Source organism: Meriones unguiculatus, chromosome 17 (genome assembly GCF_030254825.1).
Source record: "Meriones unguiculatus strain TT.TT164.6M chromosome 17, Bangor_MerUng_6.1, whole genome shotgun sequence".
Classification (NCBI taxonomy): Eukaryota; Metazoa; Chordata; class Mammalia; order Rodentia; family Muridae; genus Meriones; species Meriones unguiculatus.
The window spans coordinates 60,987,197-61,013,603 of NC_083364.1; the positions used below are offsets into that span (position 1 = coordinate 60,987,197).

The following is a 26,407-nucleotide window of genomic DNA, read 5'->3' on the forward strand; positions in this document are numbered from 1 at the left end:
CTCCAGATGATCTGTTGTTGTACAGGATTGTTTTGGCGATTCTGGGTTTTTTGATGAAAGCATAATGTTATTATGAGTTGATTCCAAATTCTTTCAGCTGATATGCATTCAGTTTATTTATGTTGTAGCATGGAAAGCTATTTTATTCCTTTCTTTTGCTCAATAATATTACATTGTTTAGATATAGCACATTTTGCTTTTCTTTCCCTCAGTTAAGAGATATTTGAGTTGTTTGGAGATATTGCAAATGATATTGCCATGTTCTTATAAAGGAAATTCTGATTGGATGTATATTTTCATTTCTATTGATTTATTGTAAATAAAATTATTTTTATAATTTCTAGAACTAAGAAATGCCATTGACAATATATTATATATATTTAATTTTATATATATATATAATTAAATTGTACTAAATTCATTTACAGGGCACCTTTTTTCTAGTAAATATCTAGTAAAAATTAGAACTTTTATACAAAATTAATCACAATATCTGTACATTTTTAAACTTATTTTTCCAAATCAAATAGCTTTTATTTTTCTTTTGACCTTTACTTGTTTAGTTGTGAAATTATTAGGGTTTTGTTTGCTTTTTGTTCAATATTGCTTTATTTGCTCTACTATGCACAGCCAGAATAAATAAAATACCACAAAAATATTCCCTTGTTCTTTAATCTTTAGGAAGTTTATGAAAAACAAGTATAAACTCTTCTTTAAGAATTCACCATGTTCAACATCAAAATCTTGGCAGCACTGAGCAACGGCAATAATCTTTATTTTGGCAGGTGTCTGGGTATATGCCTAACCAACGACTGGGAGGGAGGTGGCCCACTCCTTGCGCTAAATTTTTCATCTAGTAACACATGGCTTCTGAAGGTAGCATTATCCAACATGCAGGACAACTACAGTTAAACGCATATATATATATATATATATATATATATATATATGAGCATGAATATGTACACATGTGCTTATAAAATGGGTTACCACATGGCTTTTTCAAATATCCTTGTTAGTCACCTCTCACCATCTTGTTCTCTCCCCTACTGTCCTCCCATACCATTCCCTACCCAAACCTCTCCCCATTGTTCTCCATCCCCTCCATACCACTGTGTTCTACTTCCCTGTCTCCCTTAAGATCTTTGTTTCCCACTGCAGTGGCTCCTTATGTTTGTGTATTTAACTTGGAGTCCATGTAGAAGTTATTCTTTAGACTACACCTATTAGGATTTTTAACATAAAATGCTATAGAATTTACAGGGAGCAAACTAAAAAGCATTTTATTATTCAACTGTTGTGTATCATTTCCCTTCAAATGGTGGAATGCACCTGTTTTTTAAAAAAAGGAGTTGGACCATCTGTGGCTACATTCTACTGTGCCTGTGAATTCCCAAGCATGAACTTTCTGGACCCCTAAGGGCATGATTACTTAAAATATAATGATATATTTTTATCTATTTATATATGGATTTATGTTGATAAATAAACAGTGGAATTTATCTTTGCTATCCTCACGTGCCAGTTTGTTGTACCAGATTGTGTTTCCGTAAATTTTTCATGAAAAACTTCTGCCAAATTTGATAGAAATAGCAGTGGAACCGCAGGACTTTGTGTACAACCGCGTTTGTTACATTTAAATGTTTTTAAGCTTAAAGTTATTGAGTATCAGGCTACATGCCATGTTGTTAATCAAAGTAGAATGTGGAGCTGTTCTAAGAGCTATTAATAACCACTTTGGGCTAACCTAATCCAATTGACATATTAAACCACAAATGTTTTAAAATTTTGATGACATGCAGTTATTTGCATGTATGTAAATGTGTGCACGTGTTCATATGTGAGCATGCCCTTGCCACAGTGTACATGTGGAGGTCAGAAGACAGCTCTTTGGAGCAGTTTCAGGCCTCCTCCCTAAGGTCCTGAGGATCAAGCTAAGGTTATTAGACTTGGTGGGTGTGCCTTACCCACTGAGCCATCACCAGCCCTTGGTATTATTAGGCTCAATTAGGTAAGCAACTATCATAAACATTTGAAATTATTTTTATTATTTAAAACAAGTTTAAATTTAACTGTATTTTGGTCATATTCTTCCTGTTCTCCAAGTCCTTCAAGATCTTTCCTCTATCCCTACCTACCCAAGTTTAAGTCCTTTCTCAAAAAACAAACAAAAAACAATACAACGACAAAAACACTCAAAACCAAGAAAACAAAATAAAACCACGCCCAACCCCCCCAAACTGTAATCAAATAAAGGTCTCTCTCTCTCTCTCTCTCTCTCTCTCTCTCTCTCTCTCTCACACACACACACACACACACACACACACACACACACACAAACACACACAAATCTTTGGAGCCCATTATATGTTGGTCAACATCTCCTGGACATACCCTGAAGTGACTGGTGTCGTTCTATTGGATAAAACTGACTTTCCCTCTCCCAGCGGGTGTAAGAGACAGTGTGGTTGTTAACCTTTGCTTTAACCTAGATTTTCATTCATTCACTCACTATTGAAATGTAACAAAATAAAATGTAAGAAGTTAAAACAAAAACGATTACGTTAAATTCAGAGAAAACAAACCAAGAGAAGGAAAAGAGCCCAGAAGAAGGCACTTGTTTGCAAACTCAGAAAATCCCTAAGAAATCCTAAGCTGGAAGCCAAAGTAGATACACAGAGGACCTGGTGCAGACCTGGGCAGCCCCTTCACATGCTGCTTCTGTCTCTAGTTTCATGTGGGCTTTGCTCAGATTGGTTTAGAGAACCTTGCTTTCTTGTTACCCTTCCATGCCCACTAGTTCTTTCCCTCTTTCTATCTCCTGTCCCAGGGGGTCCCCTGAATTCTGAGGGGACAAATTTGATGGCGACATCTCATCTAGGGCTGAGTATTCTAAGGTCTCTTACTCTCTGAGTAATGTCTGCTTTGGGTCTCTGTATTTGATGCAGCCTGATTTTCCTTCACCTAGCAGGTGTAAGTGACAGTTCAGTCGTTAACTTTTACACTAGTAGCCAAGTATTCATTCATTTATTTCAGTTACTGTTCCTCATTATTTATTGTAAAATTTCCAGTGGCTGCTTATGATGATGAAAGTCCCTAGAAAATAGCTAATTTACAAAATTAAAATGCTGAGGTGTAATCGACCACAGTATAGACAATGTTAACTAACCAGCTCTACACTCACAGGCAAGGAAATGGCCACAAGGCATTGGAACCGAGCAAGAAACTGTTTCCTTCATACTGAGCTCACAAAACATTCTGAGTAACAGCTCTTTGCTAAAAGAGCAGAGTAATGGCTCATAGAGTGAACTTGAGGTTTGTTGTTGTTGTGTTTTGCTCTTGTTATGAGATTTTTTAAAAACACTTGAAACTTTTGACAAATGTTTATTTCTTTATTAATCTTCTCAGGGCTCCTAGAACCTCTTTGTTCCTCAGGCTATAAATAAATGGGTTTAGCAAGGGGATTATTATTGTGTAAAATAAAGAATACAGTTTTTCCTTATCTTCTGCAGGTCCAGACCCAGGACGAATATAGATGAGGAAGAGATTGCCATAGAATAAAGAGACAGAGAGCAGGTGAGCACTACAGGTGGAGAACGCCTTATGTCTGCCCTTCTCGGACTTCTTTCTCAGGATGGCAAAGAGCACACGGGTATAAGAGACTACAATGTTTGCAAGTGTGAACGCTTGTATAAAGATCGAGCAGATGAAAACCACAAGCATGTTAATTGTAGGATCGGTGCAAGAAATTGTGAATAGTTGTACAATTTCACAGTAAAAATAATGTACAATGTTGGACCTGCAGAAAGTTAATCTCGTTAACAAGCCCACGTGCATGGCTGAATTCATAACACCTATAAGATATGTCACAACTATAAACTGGGTGCAGAGCTTATTAGACATCACGACGGGATACAGCAGGGGGTTGCAGATGGCGACATAGCGGTCATAGGCCATCACTAGCAGGAGGAAACATTCTGTGGTTGCACTGGAACAAAAAAAGTAAAATTGGGCAAAGCACTCGATCAGGGATATCTCACGATCCGTAGATAAAAAATCGACAAGCATCTTGGGGGTCACAGAGGACGAAGTGCACGCGTCAGCAAAGGCTAAACTGCTGAGGAATATGTACATGGGCATATGTAGGTGAGGGTCCTTCCAGATGAGAGCGATCAGTCCAAGGTTGCCCACCATGGTGATGAGGTGACGATGAGGAAAACCAGGAAGAGTGGCACCTGCAACTCCAGACACTCAGTGAGTCCTGTGAGGACGAAGTCAGTCACCGGAGTCTCGTTTCTTTCTTCCATATCTGACCTGGACAGTCACTAAGATAGAACCTAAGATGGGGAGATGTTTGTGTTACTGATCTATTCCTACGTGATGCTTCTCTGCTAGTTTCAAATATTTACCTTCATTTCTTTACTCACATATTCGCTTAAAGTTTCTGTTTTAACTTAAATTTATTTTTTTTTACAATTTACTCGCTTTACATCTCTGTTGTAGCCCCCTCCCTCGTCTCCTCCCAGTCCCACCTCTTCCCCCTATTTCTCAGAAAGAGGAGCCCTCCTCCCCTCCCATCTGATAAATAAACATACAGTGACCTGTAAAGGCTGTGATTAAGAATCATAATGTAAATATCTGTGTTTCCTGATGGTCTTAGATGACCTTTATAAAATGCTCACTGGACTCTCAAGGGGCAGTGACCCACAGGTTGATAACCCATGGATGAAAGTTACTTATTTAGCAATGTTCAGATAAAACTTATTTCTGTGCTCTTTATTTCTGACCCTGTCCTGAAAGGACATTTAATGAAAACATGAATTGATACATTTTTTTCGTGCTTGATAGACAATTTCTAAAAGAATGGCAAGTTTTCTGATGAGTAGTTTTAAGGAAAAATAAATGCAAGAATATGTGTTATGTTTCCATATGTAAAAAGCACAAATAACTTGATAGAATATTTAACACTTAAAAACATCAAAATGTTAGTTACAATAGTAGAAAACCTGTGTTCATCTAATTTGAAAATATCAGCTATCAGAATAGATATCAGCATGGAGAATGAGCACAGCTTTTCTGTCCTCAGTGAAAATAAAAGAATGAGAGCAACTTGGAATTTTTTTAAATACATCCAAGAACTCTACTATGCAAAAGAAAATCAAATGCTGATTAAAATTCTAAATTATTAGGTACATACCCTCTATGACTCAAGATTCTTTATATCTTCAAATTAATTGGTATTCTCAATATCAGATCATGCAGAAATCATTTGAGGCAAATACTAATGATATCAGCACTCTCACCCAATTGCTGAAACCATGCTCAAATTTCTGGGAGTACCACACAAAGCATAGAATGAAGTGGGATTGTTTGTGTACAGATTTTCCTCAAAAACTCCAAACTGGAGCAGGATAGAATTTCTTTCACCTACAATGAACCTGCCCTTTAAATAATGTATGGGTTCCATGAGACTCCCAATAGGATGATGTCAGCACTGTTCTACTGGGCATTACCTCAATCATTAAATCATCCACACAAAGCTACAATTAAGGGTAGGCATTGTGTCCTCAGAGGCTCTGTAGGGGCTTGTTTAGCAGTCACGATGAGCAGGGTTGAGAGTGAGTTTATTGTCCTTCCTGTTATTGCCCATAGTTGTGCACAATTGAAATCACCTCATTAATTTTATTTTCAGGTGAGCACCCCAAGGCACTTGACATTTAATAAGTTCTAAGCTGATATGATCTCTTTCAACCCCATCCCCAAACCTGATGTTTCTGTGTTCTTCTTAGGAAACCAACTCTTTTAGATTTTATCAGCTGAAGATTATATTGTATCCATAGATTTCTTTCCTTCTCCATGATTCAGTTCAAAACTCAACTCAGAAATTATTCATTATTTGCTTGGAATATAGGATATTCCAATCTATCTTACAACATTCATCGAATTCAGCTTCCACACTGATTTAAGATTGATCCTAAAATGTACCTCTACCTTTTACTACCACAGAAAAATACAAACTTGCCATTTAGGATTTGCGATTCTCATTGTTTATAAAATAACAACTAATATTCTTAATTTTGTAGACCCCATGCTGGGAAATAGACACAGTAATTAACTGAACAGTTAAAAGGTTTTTGTTAGGGTTATTTATATATCATTTTTATTATAACATTAATGGCTTCATAGTTCTTCCAGAATATCTTAGTTGATTTAAGAAGCTCAGTTATTTTTTTATGTAAAGTGCTATATTTGTGTTTCTAACTGGGAGAACATTCAGCCCCACTGGGAGATTCAGAGTCCTGAAGGGTTTGATTTTACTACTCAGTGATTTTCCCAACTTGATTTTGTTTGGTGTCTATTTTCTCATCTGTATAAAGCCAGAATACACTTACCGAAGGGTTTTGCACATGAAATGAGTATTGGCTAGAAAATTAAGTGACATATGTGGCTCTCAATTAAAAACAAAACAATCTGACCACATTTAAATGCAAAAGAAGGCCATATTTCTAACAGCAAAAACATGGATACTAATTAGTTTTTTCTATGCATCTTCTCTGCAGAGTATAGTCTTAACTAATGAAACTGTATAATAGTTAGGATTTTGTTTTAACAGTTAGCTCTTGTTTTTTTTTTCTTGCCACAAAGCATATGAAATATAATGGACATGTTAATCGGGTTAATATTCTTTTCTATAGTAGATAATTTCTGTCTATCTATATACAATAGCATTTTACAAGGAACTTCAAACATACAATATACATTTTATTTTTTAAAAAATGAGTGTTGCCCAGAAAGACATAAACATTATCTATTGACTCCAGATATAGCACTAATTGCATACTAACACTGTCCAACTTAGTGATGACTTTATTAGAGTGTGGGTGAGCGTTTATAGAGCGTGTGTGAATTAAAAATAGCAGCATCACAAAAAAAGATCCATCCCATTTAGGTGACAATTTGACATAGGTGTCATTTTGGGGTCCCTTCTTTAATCCTCCACCATTTAAGATATCTCAAATTCATATGGACAAGCTAGAGCTGTGATTACAATCCTAGACAAGGATCTGCTGACTCTCCCTCACTTCCTTCTACTAGAGTCTTAGTAGACACCTTGCCATTACTATAGAATGGACTATTGCTATGCTGGTTTGCTTATTTTATAGAAAATGACCAAAGAAATTAAGCATTCTGTTGTTCACCAGAGCAATATCTCTTCCTTGATGACAATAATCATGCAATTCTGAAAGGTATTATTTTTTTAACATTGAATGTCATAAATACTTGCAAGCATACAAGTCAATAGAGAAATTAGCATTAATACATTGAGGAGAATAATAGCAAAGAATTTTAAAAAATTCTCCCTGGCAGAGATTCTCAAGCAAAATTAAAATGTGATTCCTCTTCACATCATTTCATCAAGAATGATGAGTCTCTGTCCTCAGGCTTTAGCAAACTACTCAAAAATTTCTACAACTCCATTTTGAACATAGTAAGGTAAGATTTGTAATCACAGAGTTTGAGCATGGCAGTTCAATATCTTTAGTCACTCTAATAATCATTCATGCCATACTATACCACTAATCTAATGTCTTCACCAAAAATATTTGGAATGTATTAACTTGGTTCTGCAAACTAGTTAGCTAATCTGAAACTATTAAGCAAATTCCAGATTCCTAATATGACTTAACAAACTCCATAATTAAAGGGGTTTTTTTGTTTTGTTTTGTTTTGTTTTTTTTAGTAGATGGTATGAAGATCTTTTTCCTCCATGATCTGTCTTACCCAGTTCATGATATTTTGGTATATTATTCTGTACATGTGTGTGCTTATCTTTGTATGGTGTTTTCATTATATTAAAATATATAAATGAACACTCTTTTTTTTTTACTTTAAAAACTTTTATTTGGAGATGCTAATGGTGATCTGAGTTATTTTTTCTTTTTTTTAATTCTTTATTAATTACACTTTATTCACGTTGTATCTCCCCTGTGGTTCCATCCCCCCTCCCGTCCCAATCCCTCCCTTCCTCCACCTTCTGCATGCATGCCCCTCCCCAAGTCCACTGATAGGGGAGGACTTCTTTTCCTTCCTTCTGATCCTAGTAAATTAGGTCTCATTAGGAGTGGCTGCGTTGTCTTCTTCTGTGGCCTGGTAATGCTGCTTCCCCCTCATGGGGAGGTAATTAAAGAGCAGGCCAATCAGTTCATGTCAGAGACAGTCCCTGTTACTATTACAATGGAACCCACTTGGATACTGAACTGCCATGGGCTACATCTGTGCAGGGGTCTTAGATTATCTCCATGCATAGTCCTTGGTTGGAGTATCAGTCTCAGGAAAGACCCCTGTGCTCAGAGTTTTTGGTTCTGTTGCTCTCCTTGTGGAGTTCCTGTCCTCTCCAGATCTTACTGTTTCCCACTTCTTTCATAAGATTCCATGCACTCTGCCCAAAGATTGCCCATAAGTCTCAGCATCTGCATTGATAGTCTGCAGGGCAGAGCCTTTCAGAGGTCCTCTGTGTCAGGCTCCTGACTTGTTCCCTCTTTTCTCCTTCTTCTGATGTCCAGCCTTTTTTGCCTTTCTGGATAGGAACTGAGCATTTTAGTCAGGGTCCTCCCTCTTGATTAGTTTTCTCAGGTATACAAATTTTAGTAGGTTTATCCTGTATTATATGTCTATATGAGTGAGTATATACACCATGTGCATCTTTCTGCTTCTGGGATAGCTCACTCAGGATGATCTTTTCCAGATCCCACCATTTACCTGCAATTTTCATGATTTCCTTGTTTTTCATTCTTGAATAATATTCCATACCACAATTTGTGCATCCATTCCTCCCCTGAGGGGCATCTGGGCTGTTTCCAGCTTCTGGCTATTACAAATAAAGCTTCTACAAACATGGTTGAGCAAATGTACTTATTGTGTACTTGAGCCTCTTTTGGATATATGCCTAGGAGTGGTATGGCTGGATCTTGAGGAAGTGCTATTCCTAGTTGTCTGAGAAAGCGCCAGATTGATTTCCAGAGTGGTTGTACAAGTTCACATTCCCACCAGCAGTGGAGGAGTGTTCCCCTTTCTCCAGAACTGTCTCTTAAGTTTTTGATCTTAGCATTCTGATGGGTGTAAGGTGAAATCTTAGGGTCGTTTTGATTTGCATTTCTCTGATGGCTAATGACGTTGAGCATTTCTTTAAGTGTTTCTCTGCCATTCAATATTTCTCTACTGAGAATTCTCTGTTCAGCTCTGTATTCCATTTTTTAATTGAACTACTTGAATTTTTTGCTGCTTAACGTCATTAGTTCTTTATATATACTGAATATTAGCCCTCTGTCAGATATAGAGTTGGTGAAGATACTTTCCCAATCTGTAGGCTGTCATTTTGTTCTGACAACAGTGTCCTTTACTTTACAGAAACTTTTCAGTTTCACAAGGTCCCATTTATTGTTGCTCTTAGAGCCTGTGCTGTTGGTGTTCTGTTCAGGAAGTTCTCTCCTGTGCCAATGAGTTCAAGGCACTTCCCCACTTTTTCTTCTAAGAGATTTAGTGTGTCTGGTTTTATGTTGAGGTCATTGATCCACTTGGACTTTAGTTTTTTGCAGGATGATAAGTATAGTTCTATTTGTATTTTTCTACATGTAGACATCCAGTTAGACCAGTACCATTTGTTGAAGATGCTGTCTTTTTTCCATTGAATGGTTTTGGAATCTTTGTCAAAAACCTGGTGTCCATAAGTGTGTGGATTTATGTCAGGGTCTTCTATTTGATTCCATTGACCCACCAGTCTGTTTCTATGCCAGTACCATTAGTTTTTAGTATTGTTGCTCTATAGTACAGCTTGAGATCAGGGATGGTGATACCTCCTGAAGATCCTTTATTGTAGAGAATTGTTTTAGCAATATGAACAGTCTTATAATTGTAGTTTGTTAAATCATCTCAAATTCCTTTTAGTTTACAATGTGATTGGATTTTAGGGCAAAGGTTCCTCCTCTGCCAGCATGTATAAGCAAGGCTTGGCACAGGTCCCACCCACCAAAGAAGAGGTGAGTAACAGTGTGGCCAAAAGGAGAGTACTTGGTCAACGTGGCCATTTTAGGGATTCAGTAACTCCAAGTACATCTTCAGAATACTGACATAAGTTTTGAATTTAAATAAAGTTGAGACAGTGTTCAAAATTGTATACTTAATGGGGTATGATTGTCAAGCTGTGAGCACTTGGTCATTGTCAAAGTTCTGTCCATACAAGGTGATGAGAAGCATCTACCTCTCAAAGAGAAAATCTTATACTCACGAGACCATTTCTGATTCCTCAGAGTGCAGCCTCTCCGTCACACGTAACTTTCTTGTGAAGCTTTGCTCTTCCTGGAATGTAAGGTGACTGGAGATTTGAAGAAGCTTGTCTTTCTTCACTTCATTTTTAAAAGGGTATGTCATTAGCTGGGTGGATATCCAATGCTTTATATGCCTACAGAGTCATCAAGAAATCTGGCCCATAGTACAGACACACATAGAATAAAGGCGCCAGTTTCATCATGCCTTTGGTTATCCTGTGAACACAAATGAAAAGGTCACGAAATTGTCACAATTAGGTATGCTGGGTTGCTATGTATCCTCAATATGCTAGTTTTCGCTTCATCTTTAAGTTACATAAATTCTTATTCCAAGAAAAACGTCAAGGAGAGAGTCATAAGTTCAAAGAAAATACTTTCAAAGACTGTAAAATATCTTTTGTGGAAACAATGCATTCATCACCTCCTCATTATATAGATAAATTGATATAGGCAATGAAATATATTGGTGGGGTGATTTTTCCTCCATGGCCAATGTCTGACTTGCATAACCCACAATGTCAGAAATATCATCAAAGAAGCTCCTGGGTAGTTCTTTCTCCAATAGGAACATTTGATTATAGGCAGATTAGGTCCATTCAATTGCCATCTTGTGTGAGACATACTCACATACACAATTTGTACATACATACATACATATATATATGTGTGTGTGTAGTCAACAACTGTATTTTCTTGGTGGATAAGAGATTTGACCTGCTGAAATTCTAATGAACTATATCCCAAAGAGTATTAAGACTTTTTTTTCTTTTGGAAAACCCTGAATAAAATTTGAAACCACAGAAAGAATAATTTCACAACATAAGATTTGTTTTACAAATCAACAGGGTGACATCATTTAACTATATTGTTATTAATTGTTTTTCCTACCATTTGAGGAAAAGTCAAATTCATCAACAGCATTTTAAACTCAAAATTTCACTGAAACCAAAGGAGTCATTTGGTCTCACATGATGCCTCCTGTCCTTATTCCAGCCATTGATAACAGTCAACTGACTCCTCATACAATCTTTTCCTTATTAATATAGTTCTTATAAACCTAATAATGTCTTATTAATCTTTTTCTTATTCATATAGTTCTTATAAACCTAAACCTGACCAGTATTGTAATGATGTACCTATCATTCTAAAACTATTTCTCCAACAGGTAACAAAATCACTGGAGTGCCTCCACTGGATAAGGACATGTGCCTTGTTCGTGGGTATTCAGTGACTGACCTGTATCTCTAAGCTAAAAACCAACCTCCTCCATCACATGCATGCAAGCACACAGCTCACTTAAAACTCAAGATAAACTGGAGAAACAGTTCCCAGAAGCAGATAACCTCAGACAGGTTTTGAATGTGATAAAATAAGACCATGGCCAATTTATTTGTGTGCTGCCATTATTGATTGTATTAAATGCTATTGAAATTGAATGCAGCATCCCTTACTGCACATGTACAAAACTTTAGAGAATAAGTGAAGTATTTCCCGTGTGCTCATATTAATGAGGGAACTGATACAGTTGTACTTTTTTCTGCTAGGAAGACAGTTATTAACTTACTCCCAAAACATATGAACACAGAACAGACTTAAGTAACATATTCTCCACAATTATACTTAGCCTCAATTCTCATCCACAAAACATTCCTCTTGGACATTGATAATGTCTTTTGTATTTTCTCTAGGATTTATCCTGTATTTAAGCAGTGAAGCTGTAAGTTGGTCTTGCTTATATGAATTATAGAAAATGCTCATCCCCTGTGCACAGAATTCTGGGTCCAGTTCTCCATTCCTGGAGGCTCCTGGGGGCCACCTGGGAAAGACAAGTGAGATCTCTATATGGCAGCCCCCTGCTTACATCAGACCACTGGACAAACACAACAGCAGTGAGCTCTGCTCTATTCCCTGCACCCTCTATCCACTGGACCTCTCCCCTACCTTCATTCCAGTAGTCTGGCAGGCCCTAGGGACCATCAGAGGCCACCAGGCAACAGGGCAATATGTCAATACCAGAACCTAGGGAAGAAAACAGGAATAACAGATGCAAGCATCTCCAACAGAATCTAAGAGTTGGAAGAGAGACTCTTAGCTACAGAGGCTTTAATAAAGAAGTTGATACATCAATCAAAGAAAATATCAAAGATGAAAAATCCCTGAAAAAAAAAAAACATTCAGGAAATCTGGGATACTATGAAAAGACCTAACCTATGAATAATAGGAATAAAAGAAGGTGAAGAGTTCAGCTCCAAAGACCAGATAGTATTTTCAACAAAATCATAGAAGAAAATTTCCCCAACTTAAAAAAAAAAAGAATGCCTATAAACATACAAGAAGCATACACAGAACACCAATTAGAAATTAGACTAGCAGTGTTTTCAAAGCAAAGACTCATGACCAAACCTTTGGCAGAGTACAGGGAATCATAAGAAAGAAGGGGAGTTAGTCTGATGGGGAAAGGATAGGAGCTCCACAAGGACCAAATATATCTGGGCACAGGGTCTTTTCTGAGACTGACATTCAACCAAGGACCATGTACTCAGATGTAGCCTGTGGTAGCTCACTAACCAATTGGTTTCCCAAAGTGAGGGGAACAAGGACTATTTCTAACAGGAACTCAATGACTGGCTCTTTGGTCTCCCCACCCCCGAAGGGAGGAGCAGTCCTGTTAGGCCACAGAGGAGGGCTTTGCAACCAGTCCTGAAGATACCTGATAAAACAGGATCAGATGAATGGGGAGGAGGTCCCCCCTATCAGTGGACTTGGAAAGGGACAGGGTGGAGATGAGGTAGGGAGGGAGGGACTGGGAGGGAATGAGGGATCGGGACATGGCTGGGATACAGAGTTAATAAAATGTAACTGATAAAAAAATAATAAAATAAAAAAAATTTAAAAGAAATTAGACTAGACCAGAAAAGAAAATTCTCCTGTCACATAATAATCAAAACACTAAAACCACAGAACAAAGAAAGAATATGCAATGTTGCAAGGGGAAAAGGCCAAGTAAAATATAAATGCAGACCTATCAGAATAAAACCTGACTTCTCACCAGAGACTAAAAGCCAGCAGGGCCTGGACAGATGTCTTGAAAACTCTAAGAGACCATGACCTCAGTGGTCTCACCATTAAAAAAAAATCCCAAGATAAAACCAAAATTAAACAATATATATCCACAAATCCAGCTCTACAGAAAATACTAAAGGGAAATTCCATCCCAATGAGGGTAACTACATTCAAGAAAACACAGGAAATAAATAAATCTACACCAACAAAAGAAAAAGAAGAGAAGCACACACAAACTCATTCACACTAATACAACCAACATCAAAATAACAGGAATTCACAATCCTTAGTCATTAATATCTCTCAACATCAATGGTCTCAATTCACCAATTAAAAGACAAAGGCTAACAGAATGGTAACAAAAACAGGAACCATCATTCTGTTGCATACAAGAAACACACCTCAGCAACAAAGTTAAACATTACCTCAGGATAAAGAGGCTTTCCAAGAAAATGGACATAAGAAGCAAGCTGGAATGGCCATTCTAATATTTAAGAAAATACACTTTTAACTAAAATTAATCAAAAGAGATGGGGAAGGGCATTTTATACTGCTCAAAGGAAAAACCCACCAAGATAACAACTCAGTTCAAAGATAATATGCCCCAAATGTAAGGGCACCCACATTCTTAAAAGAAACTTTACTAAAGCATAAGTCACATAGCAAACCCCACATGTTAATAGTAGGAGACTTCAACACACCCCTCTCACCAATGGACAGATCATCCACACAGTAACTAAACAAAGAAATTATGAAACTAACTGACATTATGAATGAAATGGACCTGACCGATATCTACAGAACATTCCATCCAAACACAAAAGAACATACCTTCTTCTAAGCACCTTGGAGAACCTTCTCCAAAATTGACCACATACTCAGACATAAAACAAGACTCAGCAGATACAAGAAAATTGAAATTGCACTTTGTATTCTATGAGACCATCATAGATTAAAGCTAGACTTCAACAACAGAAACAGCAGAATGCCTATAAACTAGTGGAAACTGAACAACTCTCTACTTATTGACAACTGGATCAGGGAGGAGATAAAGAGAGAATTTAAAGACTTTGAAGAATTCAGTGAAAATGAAGGCATAACATACCCAGACTTACTGGACACAATGAAAGCAGTGCTAAGAGGAAAGTTTATAGCACTAACTTCCTTCATAAAGAAATTGGAGAGATCTCACATAAGTAATTTAAAGAAGGGACTACAACCAGGATACAAAGTGAATAAATTGTAAACAATAAGAATAAAAAGAAATCTCAGGGTCGTTTTGATTTGCATTTCCTTAGTGGCTAATGACATTGAGCATTTCTTTAAGTGTTTCTCTGCCATTCACTATTCCTCTACAGAGAGTTCTCTGTTTAGTTCTGTTCCCCATTTTTTTAATGGGATTGCTTGGTTTGCTGCTTTTCAGCTTCTTTAGTTCTTTATATATATTGGATATTGGCCTTCTGTCACATAAAGGGTTGGTGAAGATTCTTTCCCAATCTGTAGACAGTCGTTTTGTTTTCATGACAGTGTCCTTTGTTTTGCAGAAGCTTTTCAGTTTCATGAGATCCCATTTATTGATTGTTGCTCTTAGAGCCTGTGCTGTTGGTGTTCTGTTCAGCAAGTTGTCTCCTGTACCAATGAGTTCTAGAGTCTTCCCCACTTTTTCTTCTAACTGATTTAATGTGTCTGGTTTTATGTTGAGGTCTTTGATCCACTTGGACTTTAGTCTTGTGCACTGTGATAAGTATGGATTTATTTGCATTTTTCTACATGTAGACATCCAGTTAGACCAGCACCATTTGTTGAAGATGCTATCTTTTTTCCATTGTATGGTTTTGGCATCTTTGTCAAAAATCAGGTGTCCATAAGTGTGTGGGTTTATTTCTGGGTCTTCTGTTCAGTTCCATTGATCCACTATTCTGTTTCTATGCCAGTACCATGTAGTTTTTAAAACTGTTGCTCTATACCACAGCTTAAGATCAGGGATGGAGATACCTCCAGAAGATCTTTTATTGTAGAGGATGGTTTTAGCAATTCTGTGTTTCTTGTTATTCCATATGAAGTTGAGAATTTTTTTTCCAGGTCTGTAAAGAATTGTGTTGGTAATTTGATGGGAATTGCATTGAATCTGTAGATTGCTTTTTGGTAAGATGGCCATTTTTACTATGTTAATCCTGCCAAGCCATGAGCATGGGAGATCTTTCCATCTTCTCATTTCTTCTTCTAATTTTCTTCAGAGACTTCAATTTTTTTCATACAAGTCTTTGACTTGGTTGGTTAGGGTTACACCAAGGTACTTTATGTCATTTGTGGCTATTGTGAAGGTTGTTGTTTCCCTAATTTCTTTCTCAGTCTTTTGTCTTTTGTGTACAGGAGGGCTACTGATTTTTTTGGAGTTTATTTTGTATCCAGCCATTTTGCTGAAGGTGTTTATCAGCTGTAGGAGTTCCCTGGTAGAGTTTTGGGGGTCACTCACGTATACTATCATATCATCTGCAAATAGTGATAATTTGACTTCTTCCTTTCCAATTTGTATCCCCTTGATCTCCTTCATCTGTCTTATTGCTCTAGCAAGGACTTCAAGAACTATGTTGAAGAGATATGGAAAGAATGAGCAGCCTTGTCTTGTTCCTGATTTCAGTGGGATTGCTTTAAGTTTCTCTCCATTTAGTTTGATGTTGGCTATAGGCTTGCTGTATATTGCCTTTACTATGTTTACATATGTGACTTGTATCCCTGATGTCTCCACGACTTTAAACCTGAAAGGATGTTCGGTTGTGTCAAATGCTTTTTCAGCATCTAAGGAGATTATGATGTGGTTTTTTTTTTTCTTTCAGTTTGTTAATGTAGTAGATCACATTGATGGATTTCTGTATATTGAAACATCCCTGCATACCTAGGATGAAGCCTACTTGGTCATAGTGGATGATATCTTTGATGTGATCTTGTATTCGGTTTGCAAGTATTTTGTTGAGTATTTTTGCATAAGGGAGATTGGCCTGAAATTCTCTTTCTTTGTTGGGTCTTTGTGAGGTTTAGGTAACAAGCGACTGTGGCTTCATAGAATGAGTTTGGTAGTGTTCCTTCTGTTTCTATAGTGGAATAGTTTGACCAGAACTGGAGTTAGCTCTTCTTTGAAGGTCTGGTAGAATTCTGCGCTGAAACCATCTGGTCCTGGGCTTTTTTTGGATGGGAAACTTTCAATGACTACTTCTTTTTCCATGAGGGATATAGGACTATTTAATTGATTTACCTGGTCTTGATTCGGTTTTGGTAAGTAGAATCAATCAAGAAAACTGTCCATTTCATTTAGATTTTCAAATTTTGTGGCATATAGACTTTTGAAGTAAGTCCTAATGATTGCTTGGATTTCCTCAGTGTCTGTAGTTATGTCCCCCTTTTCATTTCTGATTTTGTTGATTTGGATGGTGTCTCTCTGCCTTTTAGTTAGCTTGGCTAAGAGTTTGTCTATCTTGTTGATTTTCTCAAAGAACCAGCTCTTGGTTTCATTGATTCTTTGAATAGTTTTATTTGTTTCTAATTGATTGATTTCAGCCCTGAGTTTGATTATCTCCAGCTGTCTACTCCTTTTTCATGTTCTGCTTCTTCTTTTTCTAGGGTTTTTAGGTGAGCCATTAAGTTGCTTGAATGAGCTGTCTCGAATTTCTTCTTGGAGGCACTTAGTGCTATGAACTTTCCTCTTAACTCTGCTTTCATTGTGTCCCACAAGTTTGGGTATGTTGTGCCTTCATTTTCATTGAGTTCTAGGAAGACTTTAATTTCTTTCTCTATTTCTTCCCTGACCCAGCTGTCATTTAGTAGCAAGTTGTTTAGTTTCCATGTGTGTGTAGGCTTTTTGCTATTTTTGTTGTTGAGGTCCAGCTTTATTCCATGGTGATCAGATAGGATACAAAGGATTTCACCTTACACCCATCAGAATGACCATGATGAAAAACTCAAGTGACAACACATTTAGGAGAGATTGTGGAGAAAGGAAAACCCTCCTCCACTGCTGGTGGGAATGTAAACTTGTACAACCACTCTGGAAAGCAATCTGGTGCTTTCTCAGACAACTAGGAATAGCACTTCCTCAAGATCCAGCCATACCACTCCTAGGCATATACCCAAAAGAGGCTCAAGTACACAATAAGGACATTTGCTCAACCATGTTTGTTGCAGCTTTATTTGTAATAGCCAGAACCTGGAAACACCCCAGATGCCCCTCGATTGAAGAATGGGTGCAGAAATTGTGGTACATCTACACAATGGAATATTACTCTGCAATGAAAAATAAGGAAATATTTTCAGGTAAATGGTGGGACCTGGAAAAGATCATCTTGAGTGAGATGTCCCAGAAGCAGAAAGACACACATGGTGTATACTCACTCATATAGACATGTAATATAGGATAAGCCTACTAAAATCTGTACATCTAAAGAAACTAATCAAGAGAGAGGACCCTGACTAAAATGCTCAATCCCCATCCCGAAAGGCAAAGAGGAAGGACATCAGAAGAATAAAACAGATAACAAGCAAGGAACCTGCCACAAAGAGCCTCTGAAAGGCTCTGCCCTGCAGACTATCAAAGCAGACGCTGAGACTTATGGCCAACTGTTGGGCACTGTGCACAGAATCTTATGTAAGAAGTGGGAAATAGTAAGATCTAGAGTGGACAGAAACCCCACAAGGAGAGCAAAAGAACCAGAAAATTTGAACACAGGGGTCTTCCCCGAGTCTCATAATCCAACCAAGTACCATGCATGGAGATAACCTAGAACCTCTGCACAGATGTAGCCCATCGAAGTTTAGTGTCCAAGTGGGTTACATAGTATTGGGAAGAGGGACTGCCTCTGAGGTAATCTTCTTGGCCTGCTCTTTGATTACCTCCCCCTGAGGGGGGAGCAGCCTTACCAGGCCACAGAAGGCGACAATGCAGCCACTCCTGATGATACCTGATAGACTAAGATCAGAAGGAAGGAGAGGAGGACCACCCTTATCAATGGACTTGGGGAGAGGCATGCGTGAAGAAAGGGGAAGGGAAGATGGGCGGGAAGGGGAGGAGGGAAGGGCTTATGGGTGGATACAAAGTGAATAAAGTGTAATTAATAAAATAATAATAATAATAATAAAGAAAATTCAGTGAAAAAAAGCAAACCTGAAAACTCTAGAACAATAACAATACAAAGGAACCCAAGTGGAGTAGATGGCAGGAAATAATCAAACTAAGGGCTAAAATCAACAAATTACAAACAAACAGGACAATACAAAGAGTCAACAAAACCAAGAACTGTTATTTATTTATTTATTTATTTAATATTAGTTACAGTTTATTAACTTTGTATCCCTGCTGTATCCCGCTCTCTCATTCCCTCCCTATCCCACCCTTCCTCCCTCATCTCCTCCCGGCCACTTTCCAAGTTCAATGATTGGGGAGGTCCTCCTTCCCTTTCATCTGACCCTGGTTTATCAGGTATCTTCAGGACTGGCTGTGAAGTCTTCCTCTGTGGCCTAGTAGGGCTGTTTCTCCCTCGGGAGGGGGGAAAGGAGGTCAAAGAGCCAGCCATTGAGTTCATATCAGAAATAGTCCCTGTTCCCCTTACTTGGATACTGAGCTACCATGGGCAACATCCGAGCAGACGTTCTAGATTATATCCATACATGGTCCTTGGTTGGAGAAACAGTCTCATAAAAGCCCTCTGTGCCCAGATATATTTGGTCCTTGTGTAGCTCCTGTCCTCTCACTTGATATTAACTCCCCATTCTTTCTTATGATTCCCTGCACTCTGCCAAAGGTTTGGTTATGAGTCTTATTATCTGCTTTGATACACTGCTAGGTAGAGTCTTTCAGAGACCCTCTGTGATAGGCTTCTGTCCTGTTGCTTGTTTTCTCCTACTTCCAATGTCCATCCCATTTGTCTAAGTGAGGACTGATCATCTTATCCCGGTCCTCTTTCTTGTTTATCTTCTTTAGGTATATAGATTTCAGTATGTTTATCCTATCTTATAGGTCTATATAAGTGAGTATATACCATGTGTGTTTTTCTCCTTTTGGGATACCTCACTCAGGATGATCCTTTCAAAGTCCCACCATTTGCCTGCAAATTTCATGACTTCCTTGTTTTTAATTGCTGAGTAGTATTCCATTGTGTAGATGTACCACAATTTCTATATCCATTCCTCAACTGAGGGACATCTGGGTTGTTTCCAGGTTCTGGCTATTATGAATAAAGCTGCTACAAACATTGTTGAGCAAATGTCCTTGTTGTGTACTTGAGCATCTTTTGGATATATGCCTAGGAATGATATAGCTGGATCTTGAGGAAGCACTATTCCTAGTTGTCTGAGAAAGTGCCAGATTGATTTCCAAAGGTTGTACAAGTTTGCATTCTTACCAGCAATGGAGGAAGGTTCTCCTTTCCCCACATGCTCTCCATCATGTGTTGTCACTTGAGTTTTTTATCTTAGCCATTCTGATGGTGTAAGTTGAAATCTCAGGGTTGTTTTGATTAGCGTCTCTCTGATGGCTAAGGATGTTGAGCTTTTCTTTAAGTGTTTCTCTGCTATTCAATATTCCTCTATCGAGGATTCTCTGTTTAGCTCTGCACCCCATTTTTTAATCAGATTGCTTGATTTATTGCTTTTTAGCTTCTTTAGTCAAGAGCTGGTTCTTTAAGGAAATCAACAATATCGACAAACCCTTAGCCAAATTAACTAAAAGGCAAAGGGAGTGTATCCAAATTAACAGAATTGTAAATGAAAAGGGGAACATAACAACAGATGCCGAGGAAATTCAAAGAAACATTAGGTTGTACTTCAAAATCCTGTAGGCTACAAATTCCACAATCTAAATGAAATGGATAATTTTCTTGGGCACTTACCTAGGTTTTCAGTATCAGGTGGTTTCTCTGTTGTTGAGTAGGTCTGAAGTCCAGTTAGAGAAACGTGGAGTACTTCTGCATCCTTAGAGTTACGGCACCATGCTGGTCGTTGTGGTGGTTCATAGGCTTTATAGCTAGACGTTTGCTTCCTCCTTGGTATTTGCTTCCTCCTTCTGAAGCTTACATGGTGGCTTCTGGTACCATGAAAGCTTGTTCTCAGAAAGGAGGCTGTCAGGTCAGTTCTACGTCAGGTATGGTGTCTTCAGAGATTGAGGCTTACCTTCTATCTCTGGGATGCAGCCAAGAATAACAGCAATAGTCCATGTTTTGTGAACTGTTTTGGAAACTGACCAACAATTCAAATTAAGGTTTCTCATGACTGGTGTTGAGATTTTTGTTAGATGGTCTTTGGCTCCCAGAGGGAACATTAAAAGCCCAGATGGAAAATATCATTTAAACTCTGTCTGTATAGTTAACACACAGGCTGGACACGTTTGCTAGCTCATCAATAGCGAATCCTCATCCCCTTTTCCCCACACTCCCTCCAGAACTTGTTGTCAGTTGTTTTATCCCAAGCCAAATTTAATTGGCTAGTCAGTTACATCTAAAAACAGCAAAAGAATCTCAATGGAATATGGTTTTTATTATCATTAAGTTGTAATGCTTTTGTTTTCAAAAGAAAGCAAACATTGGAACCAATTGTTATAATAGTTGCCTTGTAGTGACTTCTTAATTTTTTCATACTATCCAGGGACTGGCTATTCCACTGGGAATTTCAGTGTTAACTTCTCAAGTAGCTTTTAAGATGTGAAAAAAAAATCATTCAATCCAAACTCCTCTTATAGAAAATTAACATGAAGAGAACAATTGTTCAAGCTATCTTTCTTCTTCACCTTCAGATTTCTTCATGATAATGTAAATCTCAGTGAAGCCACATCCATTGTATCTCCTTATAGGAATTAGGTGAGGACACTGTATTCTTATTTGGATGCAATTATTTTTTAAAGTAGAATCATTTAATACTAATGTTTTTTTCATAAAGTGATAACATATAAGTAATATATCTATTGAAATGATTTACCTACAAAATGGACTAGAAAGCAGGATTCATTGGAAAAAAAAACTGAAACATCTTGTCTGATCCTCTTTATCCTTATGGAAACACACTTAGGTATTTGTAGACCAGAAATTTGAGTTCAGTCATGTGAATGTGCAAAGAACTCTATGATTAGCCTTTGTGGCTATGCGGCTTATTGACATCAATGAAAAAACATTGACTTATTGATAGCTAGGGGTGTATTTCTGGTGAGTCCAATACTTTGGAAAGAAAATATTAAAACAAGATTTATGAATTGTAATAAGATAGATAACCCAGTAAGTTGGAAATGTAATCAAGATGCAAAGATTTTTTTGTAGTTAAATAATGATGATAATAATAAAGGCTCCTGTAAGAATATGCTGTAGAACCAATATGCTGGATGTTTTGTTAAGTAAATGCATTCTGACACTGACATTGCAAATGTGGTATCAGAAAGATATCATTAAAAGTCCCTATATCTCAAAATCATTCTAAAAATCTTCATGTGTTAGATCCATTTGTAAAAACAGAAACATTCCATACTCAGAACTGTTGATTAATGAACATGTGAGAGAGAAGATGTGATAATGACATCAATTCCATCTTGTTCGAACTTGGTCATATATCTTCATGGAAATCTCTTTGTAGTGAGCAGCCTGAGGGGATGTGATGGAAGAAAACAGGACTCTGCTGACTGAGTTTGTTCTCAAAGGAATAACAGATCGTCCAGAGCTGCAAGTCCCCCTGTTCCTGGTGTTCTTTCTCATCTACATCATCACTATGGTGGGCAACCTTGGCTTAATCTTTCTCATCTGGAAAGACCCCCACCTTCACACTCCCATGTACTTTTTCCTTGGAAGCTTAGCGTTTGCAGATGCCTGTACTTCATCCTCAGTGACTCCCAGGATGCTTGTCAACATCTTAGACAATGGTAAAATGATTTCCCTCTTTGAATGTATGGCCCAATATTATGTGTTTGGATCCAGTGCAACCACAGAATGTTTCCTCCTGGTAGTGATGGCGTATGACCGGTATGTAGCCATCTGCAACCCTCTGCTCTATCTAGTGGTGATGTCCAACAGAGTGTGTACACACCTAATAAGTGTTTCGTATACAATTGGCTTTCTGCATCCACTTGTTCATGTAGGGTTATTATTTAGATTAACCTTCTGCAAGTCCAATATAATAGACCATTTCTACTGTGAGATCTTGCCGCTCTATACAATTTCTTGCACTGACCCATCTATTAATGCATTGGTGGTCTTTATTTTTGCTGCTGCAATACAAGCTATTACCTTCATGAGTATTGCAGTCTCCTATGCCCACGTTCTCTTTTCAATTCTGAAAACAAAGTCTGAGAGGGGCAGAAGAAAAGCCTTCTCCACCTGCAGTGCCCACCTGTTCTCTGTCTCTTTGTTCTATGGTACTCTCTTCTTCATGTATGTGAGCCCAGGATCTGGGCCAAGCAAATATAAGGATAAAATGTATTCTCTGTTCTACACCATTGTGATTCCTCTACTAAACCCCTTTATTTACAGCTTAAGAAACAAGGAAGTTTTAGGTGCTCTGAGAAAAATCATAAAGCCATAGCTATTTTTCAGAAAAATTTTCGGTGTTTATTTATTAAATACATCAAAAATTTCTGATCTGGCATTATCAAATATAGTGAGCTGATATATTGTTAAATAATGAAATGTAACCATTAATCTGTGTAACTGTTATATAAACATTATAGATTTCTCAAATATTAATGTGCACTTTAAAGGTAGATTATTTGTTATTTTAAATCCATACAGGTAAGTTAAAGTAAAATCAGCAAATTAAATCTCCTTGTAGGATAAACAAACTCTCATGTTTACAGATAAATGTCACATATAAAATGTATAATATTAACAATGCTTTGAATTTATATTCCCTAAAGAAACTCTATGTTTGTATAAATCCTTTATTTAAAATACATTTATCCTCTCCAAAATACGTTTTACCACTTTAATTAATTTTTATTTAATGGTTAAAAGTGCCAACTGCAAGTCCATTTGTCCTAATCATAGGAAAACATATATTCTATATGTGCTGCTCAGAAATTCCGGGTTTTAAGTGAAACTTTTAAAAATGTGGTAACATTACACATTGCTCACAGAATATGTGTGTGTTTATGTGTGTGTGTTGAATAAACTACTTTTCAAACCTCAGTTCAGTCAGTACATATAATTATATGATCAATATGTAAACTTAAAATAATATTGATCTTAATATAAAACTTAAGCCAAATGTGAGAAAGAATACTTTCTTAAAGAATTTAAGATATTTTAAATGCTCCAAAAGATTTGTTTCAAAAATCAGATCCATTTTATTTCATAATAGTTGTGGTGTGTGTATGTTTCTTTAATGTTGTATGTAATTTGGAACAGCACTTCATTTTTCAGATATATACGTAACAGTGTCATGTGTTTGAGGAAGGAATGGTTAGCCTATACAGACATTGTAGAATGATTGTCATACATTTATTGAATTGCAATATGAAGTTGCTCATGACACATCAAGACAGCCATTATTAAGCCAAGCCTAACAGCATTAATATTGATCAAAACATGCTTGGTAATAACAAAGAATTTGAAGTATTTTGATTATCAACAGGATAATTCACAAATAAAGAAAATATGTTGGATACACATAATGACAATTGTTGAAAGCAGTAAATGATTGCATGAGTAGTAAATACACCAAAAATTATAGCAAATATATAGTAAAAATATAAACTACAATGCAATCAGAATATTAATATCATAAGTATATACAAGGTAATCTGATGTATATGGACTCTGGGGCTATACATATATATATACATGTATAAACATATATACATATATATATTTCTAATTAAATAAGAACTTTTCATAAGTTTATGAGGGAATTGGGGACTCAGGAAGCCTTGATAAGAAAGAAAAAGAGGATGAAAATATTATCAGCAAAATACTAATATATAAAAGCTTAAAGATAAGCAGAACCCTCCTCCATTGCTGGTGGGAGTGGAAACTTGTACAACCATTTTGGAAATCAATATGGCACTTTCTCAAAAAATTGGGAATAGCACTAACTCAAGATCCAGCTATACCACTCCGGGGCATATACCCAAAAGATGGTCTACCGTTCAATAAGGACATTTTCTCAACTATATTTATAGCAGCTTTATTTGTAATAGCCAGAATCTGGAAACAACCTAGATGTTCCTCAACAGAGGAATCGATAGAGAAATTTTGGTACATCTACAAAATGGAATACTACTCAGCTATTAAAAACAAGGAAATTATGAAATTTACAGGCAAATGGATGGAACTAGAAGAGATCACCCTGAGAGAGGTAACCCAGAGACCAAAAGACAGGCATGGTATACACTCACTTATAAGTGGATATTAGCCTTATAATATAGCATAGCCATCTACAGACATAAAGAAGCTAAACACTAAGGAGGACACTAGGGAGGATGCTTAAATCTCATTCAGAATGGCAAACAGGATAGATACCAGAAGCAGAGGAAGAAAGGAAACAGGATGAGAGTCTACTAGAGAGGGTCCTCTGAAAGGATTCACCCAACAGAGGATCAAAGCAGATGCTGAGACTCCTGGCCAAGCTTTGCGCAGAGCACAGAGAGTCTTATGGAGGAAGAGAAGGGTGGGAATAGAGGGAGGATGAGGAGACACAAACCCTACAAGGAGACCAACAAAACTAAAAGATGTGAGTCCAGGGGGTCCTTCAGAGACTGATGCAGCAACAGAGGACCATGCATAGAGAGAAACTAGACCTCCTACTCAGATGTGACCAATTGGCAGCTCAGTCTCCATGTCGATCTCTGAATGAAGGGAGTAGGGGCTGCCTCTATCATGAACTCAGTTGATTGCTCTTTGATCACTCGTTCCTGATTATGCAGCCTTGCCAGGCCACAGAGAGAGAGAAACCAGGCAGCCCTGATGAGACTTAACAAGCTAAGGGCAGATGGCAATAGTGGAGAATTCCCCCTTTTCGGTGGACTAGGAGAAGGGGGTCGGGGGAAGAGAGAGGGAGGGTGGCACTGGGGAGAGTTGAGGGATGGGGCTTCAAACAGGATATATAATGAATAAATTGTGAAGAAAAATGAAAATTATTAAAAAATAAAAAATAATTAATTAAGCAATAAATATTCAACAACTGATTATATAGAACAGCTATAAATTTCAGCATAGTGAGCCCATGAATATTATATTCATAATAGGCATGAATTAGAAAAAGATACTTCTGGCCAATCTGCCTTTGAAGAATAAAGGAATAGAGAAAAAATTTTAAAATAGCATTTAAGATGTTTGTTGTGTGTGTATGCCTGCCTGCATGCATGTATGTGTGCATGTGAGTGTGTGTGTGTGCATGTGTGTGTAGTGTACATGAATCCGAGAAGATATCAGTTGTCCTGCTTTCTCATTTTTCAATTTAGTCATTTTGAGACAGGATCTCTCACTTAACCTTGAATCAGGATCCTGGCCAGATAATCTCAGTGACACTCTGGTCTCCAGTTCCTATTGTGACCCTGGTTACTGGCAATCTTGACTTTAAAAAAAAATCTTTATTATTATTATTTATTACAATTTATCCATTTTGTATCCCTGCTGTAGTCCCCTCCCTCCTCTCTTCCTGGTCCCACCCTTCCTTTTACTTCCCCTCCCATGTGCTTCTCCTAGTCAACTGATAGGAGAGTTCCTCCTTCCCTACTATCTGACCATAGCCTATCAGGTCTCCTCAGGACTGTCTGGATTCTTTTTCTCTGTGGCCTAAAAAGACCACCTCGCCATGGGAAGGTGATCAAAGACCAGGCAACCAATTTATGCCAGTGACTGTCCTTGCACCCTTACTAGGGAACCCACATAGAAACTGAGCTGCCCATGGGCTACATCTGAGCAGGGGTCTAGGTCTTCTCCATGCATAGTCCTTGGTTTATTCATCAGTCTCTGCAGGACCCTGTGGGCCCAGGCATTTTGGCTCTGTTGGTCTCCTTGTGGAACTACTGTACTCTCCAGGTCTTTCTCTCTCTCCCT

At 37.5% G+C, this 26,407-nt stretch overlaps 2 protein-coding genes across 2 annotated transcripts; one reads left to right on the forward strand and one right to left on the reverse strand.

Annotated features, from left to right (window-relative positions):
• Positions 1-3,384: 3,384 nt before the first annotated feature.
• On the reverse strand, positions 3,385-4,307 carry LOC110540146 (olfactory receptor 5AC1-like). Its single transcript, XM_021626963.2, is given in 2 exon segments — positions 3,385-4,205; positions 4,208-4,307. Coding segments are annotated over 2 exon segments (921 nt in total).
• Positions 4,308-22,013: 17,706 nt separating this feature from the next.
• Positions 22,014-22,934, forward strand: LOC110540144 (olfactory receptor 5AC1-like). The gene has a single exon (XM_021626961.1). It carries the CDS (start codon positions 22,014-22,016, stop codon positions 22,932-22,934), a length of 921 nt encoding a protein of 306 aa, XP_021482636.1.
• Positions 22,935-26,407: the final 3,473 nt, after the last annotated feature.